Source organism: Capra hircus, chromosome 1, assembly GCF_001704415.2.
Source record: "Capra hircus breed San Clemente chromosome 1, ASM170441v1, whole genome shotgun sequence".
Lineage (NCBI taxonomy): Eukaryota > Metazoa > Chordata > Mammalia > Artiodactyla > Bovidae > Capra > Capra hircus.
The window spans coordinates 143,447,005-143,463,828 of record NC_030808.1 but is presented as its reverse complement, the minus strand read 5'-3'; the positions used below and the strand labels follow the sequence as shown (position 1 = coordinate 143,463,828).

The following is a 16,824-nucleotide window of genomic DNA, read 5'->3' as shown; positions in this document are numbered from 1 at the left end:
GCTGGGCTCCGTAAACTGAGGTTCAGCTCCAGCCTCTACGGGCCCTCCCAAGGCCGGGCCTCTCACTGGGCTCGGCCTCACACCTCGGGCAGAGCCAGCCCAGCTGGAGATGACACCCACCCGAAACCCAGGCAGCCCTCTGCGGCGGGTGCAGCACCACCTGGAAGCCCCCCGAGCCCACCTGCACTGCACGCCGTTTCTCTTTCCTGTCTAGTCAGGGCTCGGGCCAGGAGCTGAACCCGGGGGAAAGGGGCAGCGGCATGGCAGGCAGATGCCCACGGGACCTCAGGCCCAGCTCTGCCTCCAGGTCGCAGAGAAGGGGTGGGTGGGGAGCCGACCCCCCCGCCCACGTGACAGGGTTGGCACAAAGCGCCAGCGCACTGGCAGCTCTCACCCTGAGCTAATAAAGTACACGTGCAGACGACACTGTTAACACCTGGCATCATCTCCAGGGTCTGAGGAAGATGCAAACAGGCTCTGGAGGCACAATACCAAAACCGCCGGGCACCTGCCAGGCCGCGCAACTGGACATCCCGTGAAACCACACCAGGGCAGGACCAACGTGCAGGCGCCACGTGGCACGTTTATTTATCGACACCTGTCGAGTGGCCAGTCTCCTGCCTAGGGAGGGTGTCTGTGGGGGCCTCCAGTCCCAGGGTTTGCCGGCCTGACCGAGGGACATGGGCACCAAGTGAGGGCCCGACCCCGAGTCCTGGCCTTGGCCACCTCTCCACACAGTAAGCTGGGGAGCAGTCAGTTTCTGGAGTCTTGGGGACCCGGCCCAACTGTCTTGTCCCCTCATTCTCCCGGGGGCCTGGGGGATGTCACTTCTGGCCCTCTGGGGTCCGCTTCCTTTTTGCCTTTGGCTCCTGGCAACCGGCCATCTTTGCTTTGGCCCCCACCCGAGGCCGCCGCTGCCTCCTGGGGGCCCCTCTCCCGCCATGGCCCCCGGGCCGCTCCTGGGGCACAGCAGGGTCACCGCCTGCTCTCCGCCGCCGCCTCCTCCTCATGGATCCTGGGCTCAAGTCAGAACGTAAGGCCTCCTTTGCATGTCTCCCTGAAACACAAGGCTGAGTGAACGAAGCATCGAGAAGGTTGGCTCCGACTCCTGAGATTGCCTGGGGTGCTGGGCCCGGCGGCAGGGACACAGTGTGCAGCACGATGGCCCTGGGAACGGACCCGAGTCAGCCACCCAGGGCTGCATCAGTGAGGGTGCAAGGCCCACAGCCACCAGGCGGGCACACAACGTGTGAGACTGACCGGGAGGTGGACCTTCAGGACAACCAGAGTGAGGGCAGGACCGGAGAGAGGGACGTGGGCGAAGACGAGATGGACGGGGGCCCAGGCTCAGTGTATGGGGGCAAGGGCTGCTGAGAAGGTAGGGCTGGAGTCCAGTCAACGTGACAGCTGTGAGTGGCATCCAGGGCCCAGCGCAAGACGTCCAGACTGCAGAGCAGCCTGGCATAAATGGACCCGGACGGGACTGGCTGGGCTGGAGCAGGGGTGAATGGAGACCCTTCACAGGGCAGGTCACATTCCAGCCACTGGCCTGTGTACAAGCTCATGGGGAGGGGAGGAGGGAGGGGAAGGGGGAGGGGAGAAGAGCAGGAAGGGGAGGGGGAGGGAAGGGTGGGAAGGAGGGAGCACAGGGGAGGGGAGAGGAGCCTCTAAAATCAAGGAGGGCGCATGAAGTCAGGGGGTTCCTGAGGATGCTGCAGAGGAGGAAGGGGAGGCCCACGTGGAGCAGGTCAAACCAAAGACGGAGAAGGGTCAGGAAGAGGCACCAGACCAAGCCGCAGGGAAGGAGAATGGGGAGGACCGCGAGGGTGTCTGGGCCAGGGTGCCACATCTCCAGGACATGTGGGCAGCGGGGGGTGGGGCGGGAGGCAGGGAGTCAGGTCTAGGGGGAGACAGGCCACACTCACAGGTGACACGAGGAGGGGAGCGGTGGGGAAAAGCCAACACCGCCAGGCCTACCTGTCTTGCCCTGCAGCTGGGATCCGGACAAGCGCTTCTTCATTCTCACCCGCCTCCCGCCCCGCGGATTCTGGTACGCTTTTTCTGGGATGTCAGCTTCAGGGAAGAGGCCTACCGACCAAGGCAGGCAGTCAGGGGGCCGCAGGCCAGGGTGCTTACGGTCCGTGCGTCCACCGCCTCCAGCACCCCACAAGCACCATGGCCATGAGCTTTCAGCAAGAAGCCCTGGTCTGATTCCCACATGGCCATGGGCAGCTCACGGGGCATTGCCAGACACTGTCTGGAAGAGCCCACGTGGAGAGCTGGACGCGTTACGCTCTGCCTCACACACACTTAGCTGGGGAGAGGCAGCAGACCCTTCAAAATACTAATGGGTTTTGGTCACACAAGCGTATGTCAGTCAAAACCCCACCAGACGAACCCAACGTTCACGTGCTCTGTTGTATGTTAACTTCATCTAGAAAGTACTATCCCAGCATGAAGCATTTAGAAAGTATGCTCTGACTGAGGGGTGGGGGTAGATATATGATAAATCAAAGATGATAAAATGCCGATAGTAGAATCTAAGTACTCACCATAGAATCCCTGAGACTTTGCACATATTTAAAATTTTTCATAATGAAAAATGTTGGTGTGTTGGGGGGAAAACACACCTTCAATCTTACGCTTTCTAGGAAACTGTCCTTCAGAACAAGCCATACCGGCTCCACCAGCTACACGCGGAGAAGCGGAGCCATACGCTGCACCACAGGCCAGCAGAGTGGCCAACCAGGGGAACTTGCTAGAAATTCAGGTTCTCGGGCCAGCCATCCCCCCACTCCTCACACTCAGCCCGGAGAACCCCTGGGCTTCACCAGGACGAGAGCTGCACAGCCCCACAGCAGCCTCCTGAAAGAAACACCATTGGCCTCCCCACAGCCACCGGTGCTGGGGGGCGAGCACACGTGGCCCGATCCACTGCGGGGAGGACAAGATGCTGTCGCGCCTGGCGCCCAGTGCTCACCTTCCGCGAGGGCCTGCAACCTGGAAGGACGAGAGAGTCACTCATCACACACCTGACGAGGAGGGGTCGCCCCCCTAGGGAAGGCCCTCCCAACGCGATCTCTGAAGATGGGCCACCCATCTGAAAATGGGCCACCCATCTAAAGACGGGCGGAGCAGAGGGCCGGTGCACTCACTTCCGGACCACTTTGTAGAGGCGCTTCCGGTTCTGCGGAGGGGTATCCTGGCGACTGGCCATCTCAAACAGTCTGTCAGCAACAGCCTTGTAGTCGAACTGTTCAATGGAGAGATGCCGCGGAGGCTGTCAGCCCCCAGGGGCTCGCAGAAGGAGGCCCAACAAGGAGCAAGCAGGAGGACCAACGCTCAGCCACCCGATGCCCCCAGCTGCGCCCCACACCCTACTCCACCCGGCAGACGCCGGCCCCAGCGAACACGAGGGGCCGCACGGGGAGCCTCTGCACAACTGTAAGTCCTCCGGGAGCCATGTCAATAGGAGCAGAGGATGGAACAAGTGAAATTAATCTGGTGAATTTAGCCCAAGACATCTAAAATCTTATTAACTCATCAAGTAACCAACATCTGACACTGCCTAGGAAGGCCCCTACGGGTCCCATCCACCTGAAGTCCCTGATCTTGTCTGCTGAGCTCAGGCTCCGATGGGGACCTGAAAGGCCCCCGCTCAGCACGCACCACCCCAGTGGCCCCAGCGCCCGAAAGGGGCCGGGAGCAGAGGCAGGGTGACTGCCGAGAGGGGAAACCTGGGCTCAGCCTCCCAGGACCCGGTCCCCAACTCCCCTTTCAACCAGTCTGTGTTCTACAGACGAGCCTCCAGGGTCCCTGCCTCCCACCCAGTCCCAGCCGGACAGATGCCGACCTGCTTGACGTCTGGAGCTGAGAGCTCAGCCCACAGGCCCAGCCACACACCTGGAGAACAGGGCTGGCGCTGTCCTCATTGTCATCTTCCGCCTGCTTGTCCAGGGGGCGCTGAGCCCTGCAGACCAAACCTAGAACAGAAGGGCCCCATGGACTTAGACACGCCTAGTACCGTGGGAGTTAAAGGCCCAACCTAGGGCCCAGGCACCCTGCCTGCCAGGGCCACAGCTGGGCTCAGGAGCCCACAGCGGGATGGCAGGAGCGCTGAGGGCCTTGTCCCAGGGCAGCGGTGCCCGCACAGACCGGGAACCAAAGAGCCGTCCCAGAGGCAGGGGGCCTGTGAAACCAGGAGGGGGCACCTCAGGCAGGAATGGTGGGCCAGGAGCCCCAGGAGGAGGAGGAAGCGGGCTGTCCGGCCAGGAGGCGGCCTGGACTAAGAGGCGAGCAGGAAGAGCCTTTTCGGGTGAGGGAGCAGACACCAGACACTTGGGGCTCTGCCGTCTCCACCTCCAGAAGACAGCTTCGATCACCAGCTGGCCTGAGGGGTGAGCACATGTGGCAAAGAATGACAACAGCAGGGCTGTGGGCAGGCCCTAGGCCACCATGGGCCCCTGGGTCCATCTGCATTGGTCACTCAGGCTACTGAGGACAAGGAGGAGGGGAAGGAGGCCCAGGAAGGACGTCCAGGACGGCTGGGGCGTGTTGAGGGGGATGGCTGACCAACGAGAAAGCCAGGGGCGCCAGCAAGGGTGCCAGACTTAGAGGCTGCAGCAATCAACTCTTGCTCCTACCATCCAATGACCTCCCCACAGGGCACAGGACCATCCAGGGGTGAAAGGACAGTCCCTTCAACAAATGTGCCAGTACACCCGACATCAACACACAGAGAAAGAAGCTGGACCAAATTAACTCAACATGGACCAAAGACCTAAAGAAAGAACCAAAACAGTGAAACTCAGATGAAAACATAGGGCGAAAGCCTCAGGAGACTGGATCTGGCCACGATTTCTTGGACTAAAGGCACAGGTAACATGGAAAATGAAGACAACCAGACTTGATGAGAACTTTCAAATCTGTACATCGAGAGACTGTGAATACAGTTAAAACGACCACCCATACAGCAGAAGACTCCTGCACACCATAACGTGGGGAGGAATTACAACCAGAACATGCGAAAAAGCAAGTGTCCGACTGTTAGCGATCCCACGGACTGTAGCCTGCCAGGGCGTGTGTGCATGGGATTCCCTAGGCAAGAGTACTGGAGTGGGGTGCCATTGCCTTCTCCAGGGTCTCCTGCGTTGCAGGCAAATTCTTTTACCCACTGAGCTACTAGGGAAGATGCCAGAACATGTGCTGCTGCTGCTGCTAAGTCGCTTCAGTCGTGTCCGACTGTGCGATCCCTTAGACGGCAGCCCACCAGGCTCCCCTGTCCCCGGGATTCTCCAGGCAAGAATACTGGAGTGGGTCGCCATTTCCTTCTCCAGTGCATGAAAGTGAAAAGTGGAAGTGAAGTCGCTCAGTTGTGTCCGACTCTTGGCGACCCCATGGACTGTAGGTAGGCTCCTCAGTCCATGGGATTTTCCAGGCAAGCATACTGGAGTGGGGTGCCATTGCCTTCTCCACCAGAACATATGAAGACCTCCTAAAACACAATGAAAAAACAATGACTCAAAAAAATGGGCCAAGGGCTTGAGTAAACATTCCTCCAAAAATACGTGAAGGGCCAAGAAGCACATGAAAAGGTGCCTGACACCGACAGTCACTAGGGAAACGCAAACCACAACCCGGGCGACAGCACGCGCATGCAGGAGGGCCGCTATCAGAGAAGGCGAGAAACTGGGAGGACGCGGAGGAGCCACAGCCTCCCGCACTGCCGGCCGGAACGCACGCGAGGCTGCGCTGGGGAACAGGGTGACAGGTCCTAGAAAGTTAAACATGGATTACCCGAGGACCCAGCAATCCCACTTCTGGGCACAGACCAAAAAGAATTGAAAACAGGGTCTCAAACAGATATTCATACACCCGTGTTCATAATAGCATTAACCACAACAGAGAAACACAGAAGCAACCTCAAACTCCATCTACCAACGAAGAAAACATGAGCTACACATTCAATGCTGTGTCGCTCAGCCTCAAGCACTGCCACACACGCTGCGGCGTGGCTCAGGGAACTAAGCCAGACACAAGGACAGATACGTGTGAGCCCACTGCTGTCAACACAGACGCCGACGGGCAGGCTCACAGGACTGACGGCAGGGCGGGTGCAGGAGCTGAGCTGGCAGAGGGAGGCACGCGGACAGCTTTCGTCTGGGAAGATGAGAAGTTCCAGAGACGGACAGTGATGACAGCTGTCTAACGTGAACACACTTAGTGCCACCGAACTGTGCGCTTACACACGGTTAAGCTAGTAGACCTCACGTCACGTGTGTTCCGCAACAAGAGGCCAGGGTGGGAAAGTCTGCAGCTGGTGGAGGACACGCACCCCTAAAGGCACGAGAACCCACCACACAGTCTCCCCGAGGACACGGCCATGAGCCTAGCTGGCGCCCCCCGAGGACCCACCTAGCACAAGGTGGACAGGCTGGACCAGACACCGGCGACGCAGGCCCCCGGGCCCCGCCTCCAAGGGGATGCTCACTCCAGCTGCCCGCTACTCTTCGTTCATACCCTCTCCCTCGTCCAGCTCGACCCAGCGGGCCCCGCTCCCAACACCAGGGACACACAGCTCCCATCCTGGTGGGTGGGGCCGGGCACCCGGTGCTGGGAGACAGGCCAGAAAGATAAGCAAGTGACTTACGTAATTTTAAGTGATTTACTCCAAAAAGTGATCCACCATGGAAATGCCCATTGAGCAAGCTGGGTAGGGACTGGGAGGCTGCACTCTAAAAGGTGGGCAGGGCAGGGCAGGAGTGATGGAGGGCAGAGATCCCACAGGGGTGGGCTGGATACCCAGTGACAGGCACAGAGCTTGGGGCGTTGTGAGGAGGCGGGGGCCATGGAGTGGGCGCCGGGAGAGCGACCGGCACATGTGTTTGTTTCCAAGGTCAGCCCGGCTGCCGCACTGAGAACAGACTTCAGGGGCGAGAGCAGAAGCAAGGGGGTGGGACAGGAGAGGAAGGGGGGGTCCACCGCAAGTGGGACCGGGACAGGCTGTCACCCTGCAGTGTGCAGTCCTCACCTTTAGGGGGCTCTCTGGACAGCACGCCCGGCTCCTGCGCCTCCTCCTCTGACAGCGCCTCCTCCTCCGACAGCTCCTCCTCCTCCGACAGCTCCTCCTCCTCCAGTTCATTCATGAGCTCTTCAATGGCCAGTGGGGCCTGCTCCACGATTGTTTCAAAGATGCCTTGAGCGATGTTGTGCAAAACCAGGGAGCTGACGGGAAACACAGAGCCGCATTCAGGCTGGACCATGCTTGCGCTCGCCCCTCCCCATGCTGGCCTCTGGACCTCGCTGGACTGTCGTGAGCACACAGCGTCTTCCAAGGGCAGCTCCTCAGGGACTCAACGGAACAGAGGAGGCAGGCAGGAGACAGCACTCACTCCTGAGTCTGGGCAGCAATCGTGCAGAAGGGCCCGATGAGCCTGAGGTTCTGGTCTGCGGTCAACTGCAGGGAGAGGGCTGGGGCTCAGCTCCTGGGCCACAGGCACCGAGCAGCCTGCTACTGCCCACCTCGCCCTGCCTGGCTGCCGACCACCTACCTCGTGGGCGCCCACTTTGGTCAGCTCCTCCAGGAAGATCTCAATGAAGTGGCTCTTCACCCCGTTGGGGGCTTCACTGTCCGGGTGCAGGATCTCTGTCGTTAGCAGCTCCAGCAGCTGCTCGGTTTGTCTGGGGAAGAAGCGGCAAGTCAGGCAGCAACACCAGGGTGCTGTCCCTGGATCAGCGACCCAGGCCGGGGCCGGAGACCTCTCCTCCAGGCTACGACACACACATACTTACCGAATGTCACCCTCAGCCTATTACATGCGTGAGAATGGAAAAGGGCCAGAAAAGCAGATAAACTAGCTGTTTACACAGGGTAACGGAAGGTTACCAGCTTCTTCATTAAGGATCTGAGGCTGAATTACCAGCAACAATGAGGATGGAACTACCTTCCTAACAACACCCCCCAAGTTAACACAAGTAACACCATCGCTTCCACCGCCCCCGCCCCTCAACCAAGACAGCAGAGCCCTAAATCCTGGCATGAGGGACACTGCCAGCCTCAGGGCTTCACAGGATTTTTAAGGATGAAAATCACTAAAAACCAGAGACAGCCGGGCCCTAAACGTGGAGTCAAGTCACCCACAGCCATTCTCAATGTAGAAAAGCAGCTCAGTAAGTACAGTCCAACTCCTGCTGATATTTTTATTGGCTGGACGTTAGGCCAAGGGTAACACTTGAATTCTGTGATCCAGAAGATGGAAAAGTCCTACAGTGATGCGGGCCGTAAGCTGCCCTTTTCCAGTCTGGCAGCTGTTTTGACATCTGGGTCCTAGATTTATTATCCTTATGCTTAAAAATAAATTGCTTTACCATCACTTTTTAAACACAAATTAATTCAAAATCTGCTGTTTCTAAGCCCTTTCCCCTAGCACCCGCCCTCCCCAAATTTGGTGGTGGCAGGACACTCACAGGTGGGATGTCTGGACACACTTTCAGTAAAATAAAAAAGCAGTCTCTATAAACTCCACACCCAATTCCATGGCCCTTCTGTACCAAGCACAGAACACCACCATATTTTAAAAGTAATTGTCAGAGAGTCCCCTGGTGGCCTAGTGGATTCCGGGCTTTCACTGCCATGGCCGGGGTTCAAACTGGGGTTCAAACCCTGGTTGGGGAACTGAGGCCCCACAAGCCATGCAGCACAGCCAAAAAAAAATTTTTTTAAGTACTTGTCTGCTGGAATTAAAATTGCTTTTCAATGTTTTTAAAAAGTTTTTCTGGGTTCTTTTTACTGAGCACATATCCCTCCTATCATTAAAAAAAAAGTTTAAAAAAAATTTTAAAAACTTTAAAACGTGAATCTGCAAAAACTCACTTTATGTTGTGATGTCAGACTGCCCCCTGGAGGTTTGGAAACCTGCTGGCTGGTGGAACTTGGACACAGGGCAGCGGGTGATAGACAGGTCCAGGCAGCAGTAGCCCCGCCCATCTGCCCAGGGAGCCCCACCCACCTGTCTCCAGGAGGGACTAGCCGGGAGGGGTAGCTAAGACCAGCAGAGCCCTGCCCAGCCCCACTGGAGGACCCCACCCAGCTGCCAGTTGCCAGGGAGGCCTGAGGTGAGCCAGGAAACACAGACCCTCAGTCTGGAGGGTTACACACCACCCAGCAACGGGTGTGAGCAGCACGCGCACCCGGGGCACCCACCTCTCGTCCCATTCCTGCATCCGCAGGGCCGTCAGGGCCTCGCGCAGGACCATCCGCATGAGCTGTGGCACAGGAGGAGACCCCGTGAGCAGACCAGCCCAGACCTCCCCGCTGCCCACCATCTGTGTGCCCACCATGCACCGCGGGCCCTCCAGAGCAGCCGGGGGCTGGGCCTGGATGCCAGCCTCCCGGGAGCAGCAGGATGGACTCTGGGGAGCGACCGCAGCACCAGGACTGATGGCTATGATGGATGTTCGCAGAGTGAAAACGACGAGGAGACGCGCCTCTGCGGGAGGAGCCTCCAGACACACAGGGCTGCGCCATGCGGTGCTTACCCCTCAGGGGCCTTGTCTTTGCCACTGTCGGGCAGGGGCGCCAAGACCAGGCGCCTGGACGCCGAGCCCGGCTCTGGGAGCGCTGTCCCCAGCCCAGCACTGTGGGGCCCCTTGCAGGGAGCGGGCCACATCCTCACCATGTAAAACTTGTCCAGGCGCAGTCTGTCAATGCCTGGCCACTCACGGTTCATGGTCTGCCAGAAGGTCTGAAGGAACAGGTGCTCTGGGGGAAGAACGAGACCAGAAGAGTTGGGGGGAGCGGCGGCCGCCTCTGGACGGCAGGGGAGAGCGGAGACCATGAAGAAACCTGGTCAGGAGGTCCCACGGCAATGGCCTTGGGGCCCTCGGCCTGGGTGCACTAAGAGCAGTGCTGCAGATCTGGCCTGAAAATGGGACTTTCAGGAACCTCAGAAGGAAAAGGACAGTCCAGTCACAAGCCTGAACCATAGCCGCATCCTCTGGACATCAAGCGTAAAGAGAAGGTGAGGCCTGGCAGGAGAGGCGCTGCCTAGGCCGCCCCTCCCCACACTGCCCCCGCCCCAGCACCTACACCCCATCCCACCACTTACCCCACTGGATCCACCGACCTGATCAAACACAAAACCCTGCCAACAACAGGTATGTCAGGACCAGGGGGCTGCGGGTTCAACCAGGTCCCCCAAAGTCCTAATCCTCAACCCTCAGTATATAACTATACTTGGGAGACAAGTCTTTATAGAGGCGATGAAGAGAAAGGGCCTCTGGTGATTCAAGACACTGATATGCACAGTCAGACAGCCCCGTGAGGACACAGGAAGAGGAGGCCATCCACACTTCCAGAGAAGAGGCCTGATGAGATCCTGGCCTGCTGATGCCCTGCCCTCAGGACACGAAGGCCACCACTAGCGCCTGCTGCAGAGCATCCCCAGAGAGAGGGCTGGTCAGACAGCCCAGTGAAGGACAGAACTGCGTCCATTACCTCACTCAAGTGTCACCAACGCTCTGCACCTGCCCTCATGCTGAGCATGGAAACGCTTCTGCACGTTCTTAAAAGGTGAAACTTACAGAGAATGGATTTCCTCTTTGGCTACTTAACCATAACCGAACTACACCTAACCACACAGCCAGGACACCACCAGCAATGGTCCCAGTGGTCCCAAGATCCAGGCCAGGGAGACTGCCTGGCCTTGGCTGCCCTTGGAGCAGGGTAGGGAGGTCACAGATGCTGGCACACGGGCCCCATCCCCACAGCTCGGCTCAACAGGACCAGGGTCTACATACACATCAGGATTTCTAAAGACACAAAGGATGCCAAAGGGCAGGCGACAGGGCTGAGGATCCCTGATGCTAGTCCGAAGAAGACTCAGGAAGACGCACAGCAGGGAGCTCACGCCGTCAGCTGCGGACACTCCACAGCTTCCACTGAGATTCTAAATGAAAGGCATTAGCCCTCCAGATCTCAGACAGCTCCAGACCTCTGTCCTGGGTGAGTGAGGAACACATACTGGAAAGCAGAGTAGCCTCTCCCGCACCAGCAAATGCTGGCTGGGATGGGGCCCTCGCTCCCACTCTCAGAACGCAGGCCTCGTGTTCAGGGGCTGGGTCTCTGCGGATCCAGCCTCACTGCTGGGGCTCACCATGGCAAGGATACTTACGTGCCTCTGTGGTCTGGAAAGCATGGACAAGCTGGGAAATGGTCCGGCCAAGTTCCTCCTGCACAGGAAACAGGACAAACGCCCTCAGTCCCTGAACAAATGGGATCCTATGCAACGAGCAGCGGCAGGAAGAAACTCAACTGTCCTCACTCACCGTGGGATCTGGCTCCACAGGGCCCTGCAGCCCAGCGAGCTTGGGGTCTGGAAGTCCCACACCACTAGAAGAGGCCTCCCCTGAAGGCCATGCCCACCTAGCCTCACAACAAGCAAGGGCAGGGACTGCCCTCCTGACCAAAGCCCCACACTCAGTAACGGAGCCTGACAGTCAAAGCGGGGAGGGGAGCAGGAGCCTGGGAGCACACAGCCACCTGAGAGGGGGGCTGAGGAGACCCCTGAGGTTACCAGCTGCCTGCCTGCCTCGGTGTACAAGCACCACCGAGCGCACTGGGCCCCAGTGCAGCATCTGAACTTCATTAAGTACCCTCACTACGCAGAGTGCTCTGAAGCAGCATCTGAACTTCATTAAGTACCCTCACTACGCAGAGTGCTCTGAAGCGCGAACAATTCCCACTGAGACACACCCCAAGAAAGGCGAGTACTTGAGGGCAGTGACACCACTCTAAGGTACACAACGATGGACACGCGTCATGATACACGTATCAGCCCACAGAGCACAACAGCGCAACCCTCATGGACTCTGGGTGCTGATGATGTACTGGGTGGGTCCATGGATTCTGAGAAAGGGCCCACTCCCGTGGGGGTGTGGAGTACAGGGGTAGGTGGCATGTGAGAAGTCGCAATACCTTCTCTTCTCATGTTGCTGTGACCCTAAAACTGCTCGAAAACATAAAGCCTATTTTTATAAAAGACAATTAAGAAAAAAAGGCCAGGGACTTCCCTGGTGGTCCAGTGGCTAAGACCATTCCATGCTCCCAATGCAGGGGGCCCAGGTTTGATCCAGGTCGGGGAACTAGATCCCACATGCCGCAACTAAAACCCGGTGCGGCCAAACAAATAGAAAAAAGGGAAAAATACTTGTCTCAGAAGACTTGAATGCTGTCCCCTGCTTTCCAGCATTTCCGCACTCAGCTCATCGTCTCTGACAAACACAAAACAGACAACCCAGGGGCTTCTCCAGCGGCCCAGTGGTTAGGACTCTAAGCTTCCACTGCAGGGCGATGGGTTCAACCGCTGGTCCTGGCAGGGTACTAAGAGCCCACAACCACTCCCACCCCGGGCCAAAAAAAGCCAGAAAACCCAGTTTTCAGCCACAACGTACCCTGGCATTTACCAGCATCGCTATGGTGCCCAACTCATCAAGTGTGAGACCCTCCCTAACCCAAGGCGGTGGCCCTCCAGGCCTTAAGGAAAAAATAGCATCAAAGCTATAAAACTGCGCCCAGCATGTCTGCTGCAGTAAAACGAGGGCTGACAACACGCTCGTCCACCCTCCCACTCATACTGTGGCCCCAGTGCCTTCTGCAGCCTCCTGGGCACTCACCTGCAGCAGCGGCTTGTCCTGCATCCACATGCAATAAAATAGCCCTTTCCACACCTTCAGCAGCTCATCATGAGTGAAACCACCTGCGCCAGAAACAGCACCATTCAGACTAAAGGAACCCCATCTTTTAGCGCCAGAACAGCCAGAGAACTGTGACGGCCTGAATCAGACCAAAGTCCTCTTACTGCACAGGTGTCTGGCCCTCGCTCTCAACCGATCCTCCCAACCCAGAACCTGCTGGGCCAGTGGCTGCAGGGTCTCCCGCAGGTAACTGCTGTTTGATTTTTTCAATAAATGTTTACCGAGAAATCTCCAAGTATCAGAGACTGTGCTCCATTTTTCAGATTCAAAATTGAATGAGTCACCATTTTCCTGGGCTGGATGGTGGCTATGCAGGTGAATCTTGGCCACAGTTCACCCAGTGTTACACCTGGGCTTTACGCACTTTTCAAATTTTAAAATTACACATTCAGGCTCATTATGACAACACTAGACAGCATATTGAAAATCACAGCTTTGCTGACATTCCTTTGCCGACAAACATCCGTCTAGTCAAAGCTATGGTTTTTCCATTGGTCATGTATGGATGTGAGAGTTGGACCATGAAGAAAGCTGAGCACCAAAGAATTGATGCTTTTGAACTGTGGTGTTGGAGAAGACTCTGAGAGTCCCTCAGACTGCAAGAAGATCAAACGAGTCAATCCTAAAGGAAATAAGTCCTGAATATTTATTGGAAGGACTCATGCTGACGCTGAAGCTCCAATACCTTGACCACCTGATTAGAAGAATTGACTCATTGCAAAAGACCCTGATGTTGTGAAAGATTGGAGGCAGGAGAAGGGGAAAACAGAGGATGAGATGGTTGGATGGCATCACTGACTCGATGGACATGAGTTTGAGCAAGCTCTGAGAGTTGGCCATGGGGTTACAAAGAGTCAGACCCGACTGAGCAACTGAAGTGACTGACAAATATATAAACTGACTGATGAAGACAGATATATAAAATCACCCAACAAGTATAGACTGAGGTCTTAACTATGTTCTGGCACCCTGTTCCAGAGCAGTGGTTCTCAGACTTTATTAATAGGATGGCATCACCTGGAGGGTTTCTTTAAAAGATTCCTGGGCTTCCCAGGTGGCATGAGTGATAAAGAACTTGCCCGCCAATGCAGGAGACATAAGAGACGTGGGCTCCATCCCTGTTGGTAAGATCCCCTGAAGGAGGAAATGGCAACCCACTCCAGTATTCTTGTCTGGAGAATCCCATGGACAGAGGAGCCTGCTTTCTCTTCCACAAAGAGTAGAAGATGGCTTACAAGGCTAAGCACATACACAGTCCATCTGCCAGAGCTTCTGATTCAGCAGGGCCGGGATGGGACTCACAAATTTACATTTCTAACAAATGTCCAGGTGATGCGGAAGTTACTGATGGGGCCACGTTCTGAGAACCACTAAGGAGCGTGATATCCGACAGGTGTATGCTGCATGAAACTCAGACGACAATCCAACAACTACACAAGAAAAAACTACCAACAGTCACAAATGCCGCTCTGAAAAAAAAAAAACATGGTGCCCAAACAGTGGCTAGCAGGGGTAGCGGGATATACGCGTTGACAGGATCCTGCTCCCAGAGTAGGCAAGTCTGAACTGGAAAGAGATTAGGGGCTTGGCTGAGGCCGGGGGCGGGGGGGGGGGGGGTGGGTGGGGGGTGGAGAGGGACATATAGCGGCCGAGAACGAGGTGACGCCGCGCACCTTCAAATCAGTCAGCGTGGATAAGGGATCAGGGCCAAGCGTTCAGGCGGGAGCGTGACTGGTGGGGTGGGTGGGAGCATCGCTACGGCCCGACCAGGCTCCGCCCGGCCGGCCGGACCACGTGGAGGCTCCACGCGGTTGGAAAGTCTGCTAACTCGGGCCGCCGGTCCCCAACCCGGGCCCTCGAGCCCCCAGCCCGGCCCCGTTCGCGAGACGCCCCCGGCCCACATCCCGTCAACGCCGCGCCAACCTTCGGCCCGCTGAGTTCTGGCGACGATGTATTTCCGGAGCTTCCTCACCGCCCGGTCCCGGGTCACCTGCTCGTTCCCCGCCAGCCGCTGCGCGAGCTGGATTTCGGGCGGGAGTTGTACTCGCGGACCCATGACGACCGCGCCGAGACCCCACGATACCAGTTACCTTGCCGCTATGCCTGGGCGCGTTCCGTGACGTCACACGCCCGCGCCGGGCTCGATGGGATTTAGTGTGACGTCACGCTCCCGCGCCGGCCTCTCCAGCACACTGAGTGACGTCATGTGTCTGCGCCAGCCTCTCCCGGGTCGCCCGCCTCCACCTCCTAGTGGCACGGTGCCGTAATGACAAGTGCATGGGGCTCTGGCTCCAATCATTCTGCTGCTGCTGCTGCTGCTAAGTCGCGTCAGTCGTGTCCGACTCTGTGCGAGCCCATAGACGGCAGACCACCAGGCTCCCCTGTCCCTGGGATTCTCCAGGCAAGAACACTGGAGTGGGTTGCCATTTCCTTCTCCAATGCATGTAAGTGAAAAGTGAAAGTGAAGTCGCTCAGTCGTGTCTGACTCTTCGCGACCCCATGGACTGCAGCCTACCAGGCTCCTCCGTCCATGGGATTTTCCAGGCAAGGGTATTGGAGTGGGTTGCCACTGCCTTCTCCCCATTTATTCTCAGTTCAGTTCAGTCGCTCAGTCGTATCCAACTCTTTGCGACCCCATGAACCACAGCATGCCAGGCCTCCCTGTCCATCACCAACTCCCGGAGTTCACCCAAACCCATGCCCACTGAGTCGGTGATGCCATCCAACCGTCTCATCCTCTGTCGTCCCTTTCTCCTCCTGCCCTCAATCTTTCCCAGCATCAGGGTCTTTTCCAATGAGTCAGCTCTTCGCATCAGATGGCCAAAGGATTGTAGTTTCAGCTTTAGCATCAGTCCTTCCAATGAACACCCCAGGACTGATCTCCTTTAGGAGGACTGGTTCGATCTCCTTGTAGTCCGAGGGACTCTCAAGAGTCTTCTCCAACAGCACAGTTCAAAAGCATCAATTCTTCTGAACTCAGCTTTCTTCACAGTCCAACTCTCACATCCATACATGACCACTGGAAAAACCGTAGCCTTGACTAGATGGACCTTTGTTGGCAAAGCAATGTCTCTGCTTTTTAATATGTTGTCTAGGTTGGTTATAACTTTCCTTCCAAGGAGTAAGTGTCTTTTAATTTCATGGCTGCAGTCACCATCTGCAGTGATTTTGGAGCCCAGAAAAATAAAGTCAGCCACTGTTTCTACTGTTTCCCCATCTATTTCCTATGAAGTGATGGGACCAGATGCCATGATGTTCGTTTTCTGAATGTTGAGCTTTAAGCCAACTTTTTCACTCTCCACTTTCACTTTCATCAAGAGGCTCTTTAGTTCTTTTTCACTTTCTGCCATAAGGGTGGTGTCATCTGCATATCTGAGGTTATTGATATTTCTCCCGGCAATCTTGATTCCAGCTTGTGCTCCCTCCAGCCCAGTGTTTCTCATGATGTACTCTGCATATAAGTTAAATAAGCAGGGTGACAATATACAGCCTTGACGTACTCCTTTTCCTCTTTGGAACCAGTCTGTTGTTCCATGTCCAGTTCTAACTGTTGCTTCCTGACCTGCATACAGATTTTTCAAGAGGCAGGTCAGGTGGTCTGATATTCCCATCTCTTTCAGAATTCTCCACAGTTTATTGTGATCCACACAGTCAAAGGCTTTGGCATAGTCAAGAAAGCAGAAATAGATGTTTTTCTGTAACTCTCTTGCTTTTTCAATGATCCAGCGGATGTTGGCAATTTGATCTCTGGTTCCTCTGTCTTTTCTAAAACCAGCTTGAACATCTGGAAGTTCATGGTTCATGTATTGCTGAAGCCTGGCTTGGAGAATTTTAAGCATTACTTTATTAGCGTGTGAGATGAGTACAATTGTGCGGTAGTTTGAGCATTCTTTGGCATTGCCTTTCTTTGGGATTGGAATGAAAACTGACCTTTTCCAGTCCTGTGGCCACTGCTGAGTTTTCCAAATTTGCTGGCATATTGAGTGCAGCACTCTCACAGCATCATCTTTCAGGATTTACTGACAAGTAAAAGGAAGCCAGCATTTGCCCACCTTTTGGGAGGCGGAGAGG

At 56.3% G+C, this 16,824-nt stretch overlaps 1 protein-coding gene across 1 annotated transcript; it reads right to left on the bottom strand.

Moving 5' to 3' along the window:
* RRP1 (ribosomal RNA processing 1) lies at positions 552-14,887 on the bottom strand. The gene is made up of 13 exons (XM_018051796.1): positions 14,677-14,887; positions 12,673-12,755; positions 11,172-11,229; positions 9,675-9,760; positions 9,203-9,264; positions 7,551-7,680; positions 7,392-7,456; positions 7,031-7,224; positions 3,904-3,983; positions 3,156-3,253; positions 2,981-3,000; positions 1,978-2,088; positions 552-1,057 (listed from the first exon to the last, which is right to left on the bottom strand). The coding sequence occupies exons 1-13, from the start codon at positions 14,807-14,809 to the stop codon at positions 825-827; spliced, it is 1,353 nt and encodes a 450-aa protein (XP_017907285.1). The 5' UTR covers positions 14,810-14,887; the 3' UTR covers positions 552-824.

Coding starts and splice junctions, on each gene's coding strand:
- RRP1 (XM_018051796.1), bottom strand. CDS start 14,809: ATGGGTCCGCGAGTACAACTCCCGCCCGAAATCCAGCTCGCGCAGCGG. Junction 7,225..7,391: donor ATTGCTGCCCAGACTCAGGA/GTGAGTGCTGTC, acceptor GTTTCCCGTCAG/CTCCCTGGTTTTGCACAACA. Junction 3,254..3,903: donor GCGCCAGCCCTGTTCTCCAG/GTGTGTGGCTGG, acceptor TCCATTGAACAG/TTCGACTACAAGGCTGTTGC.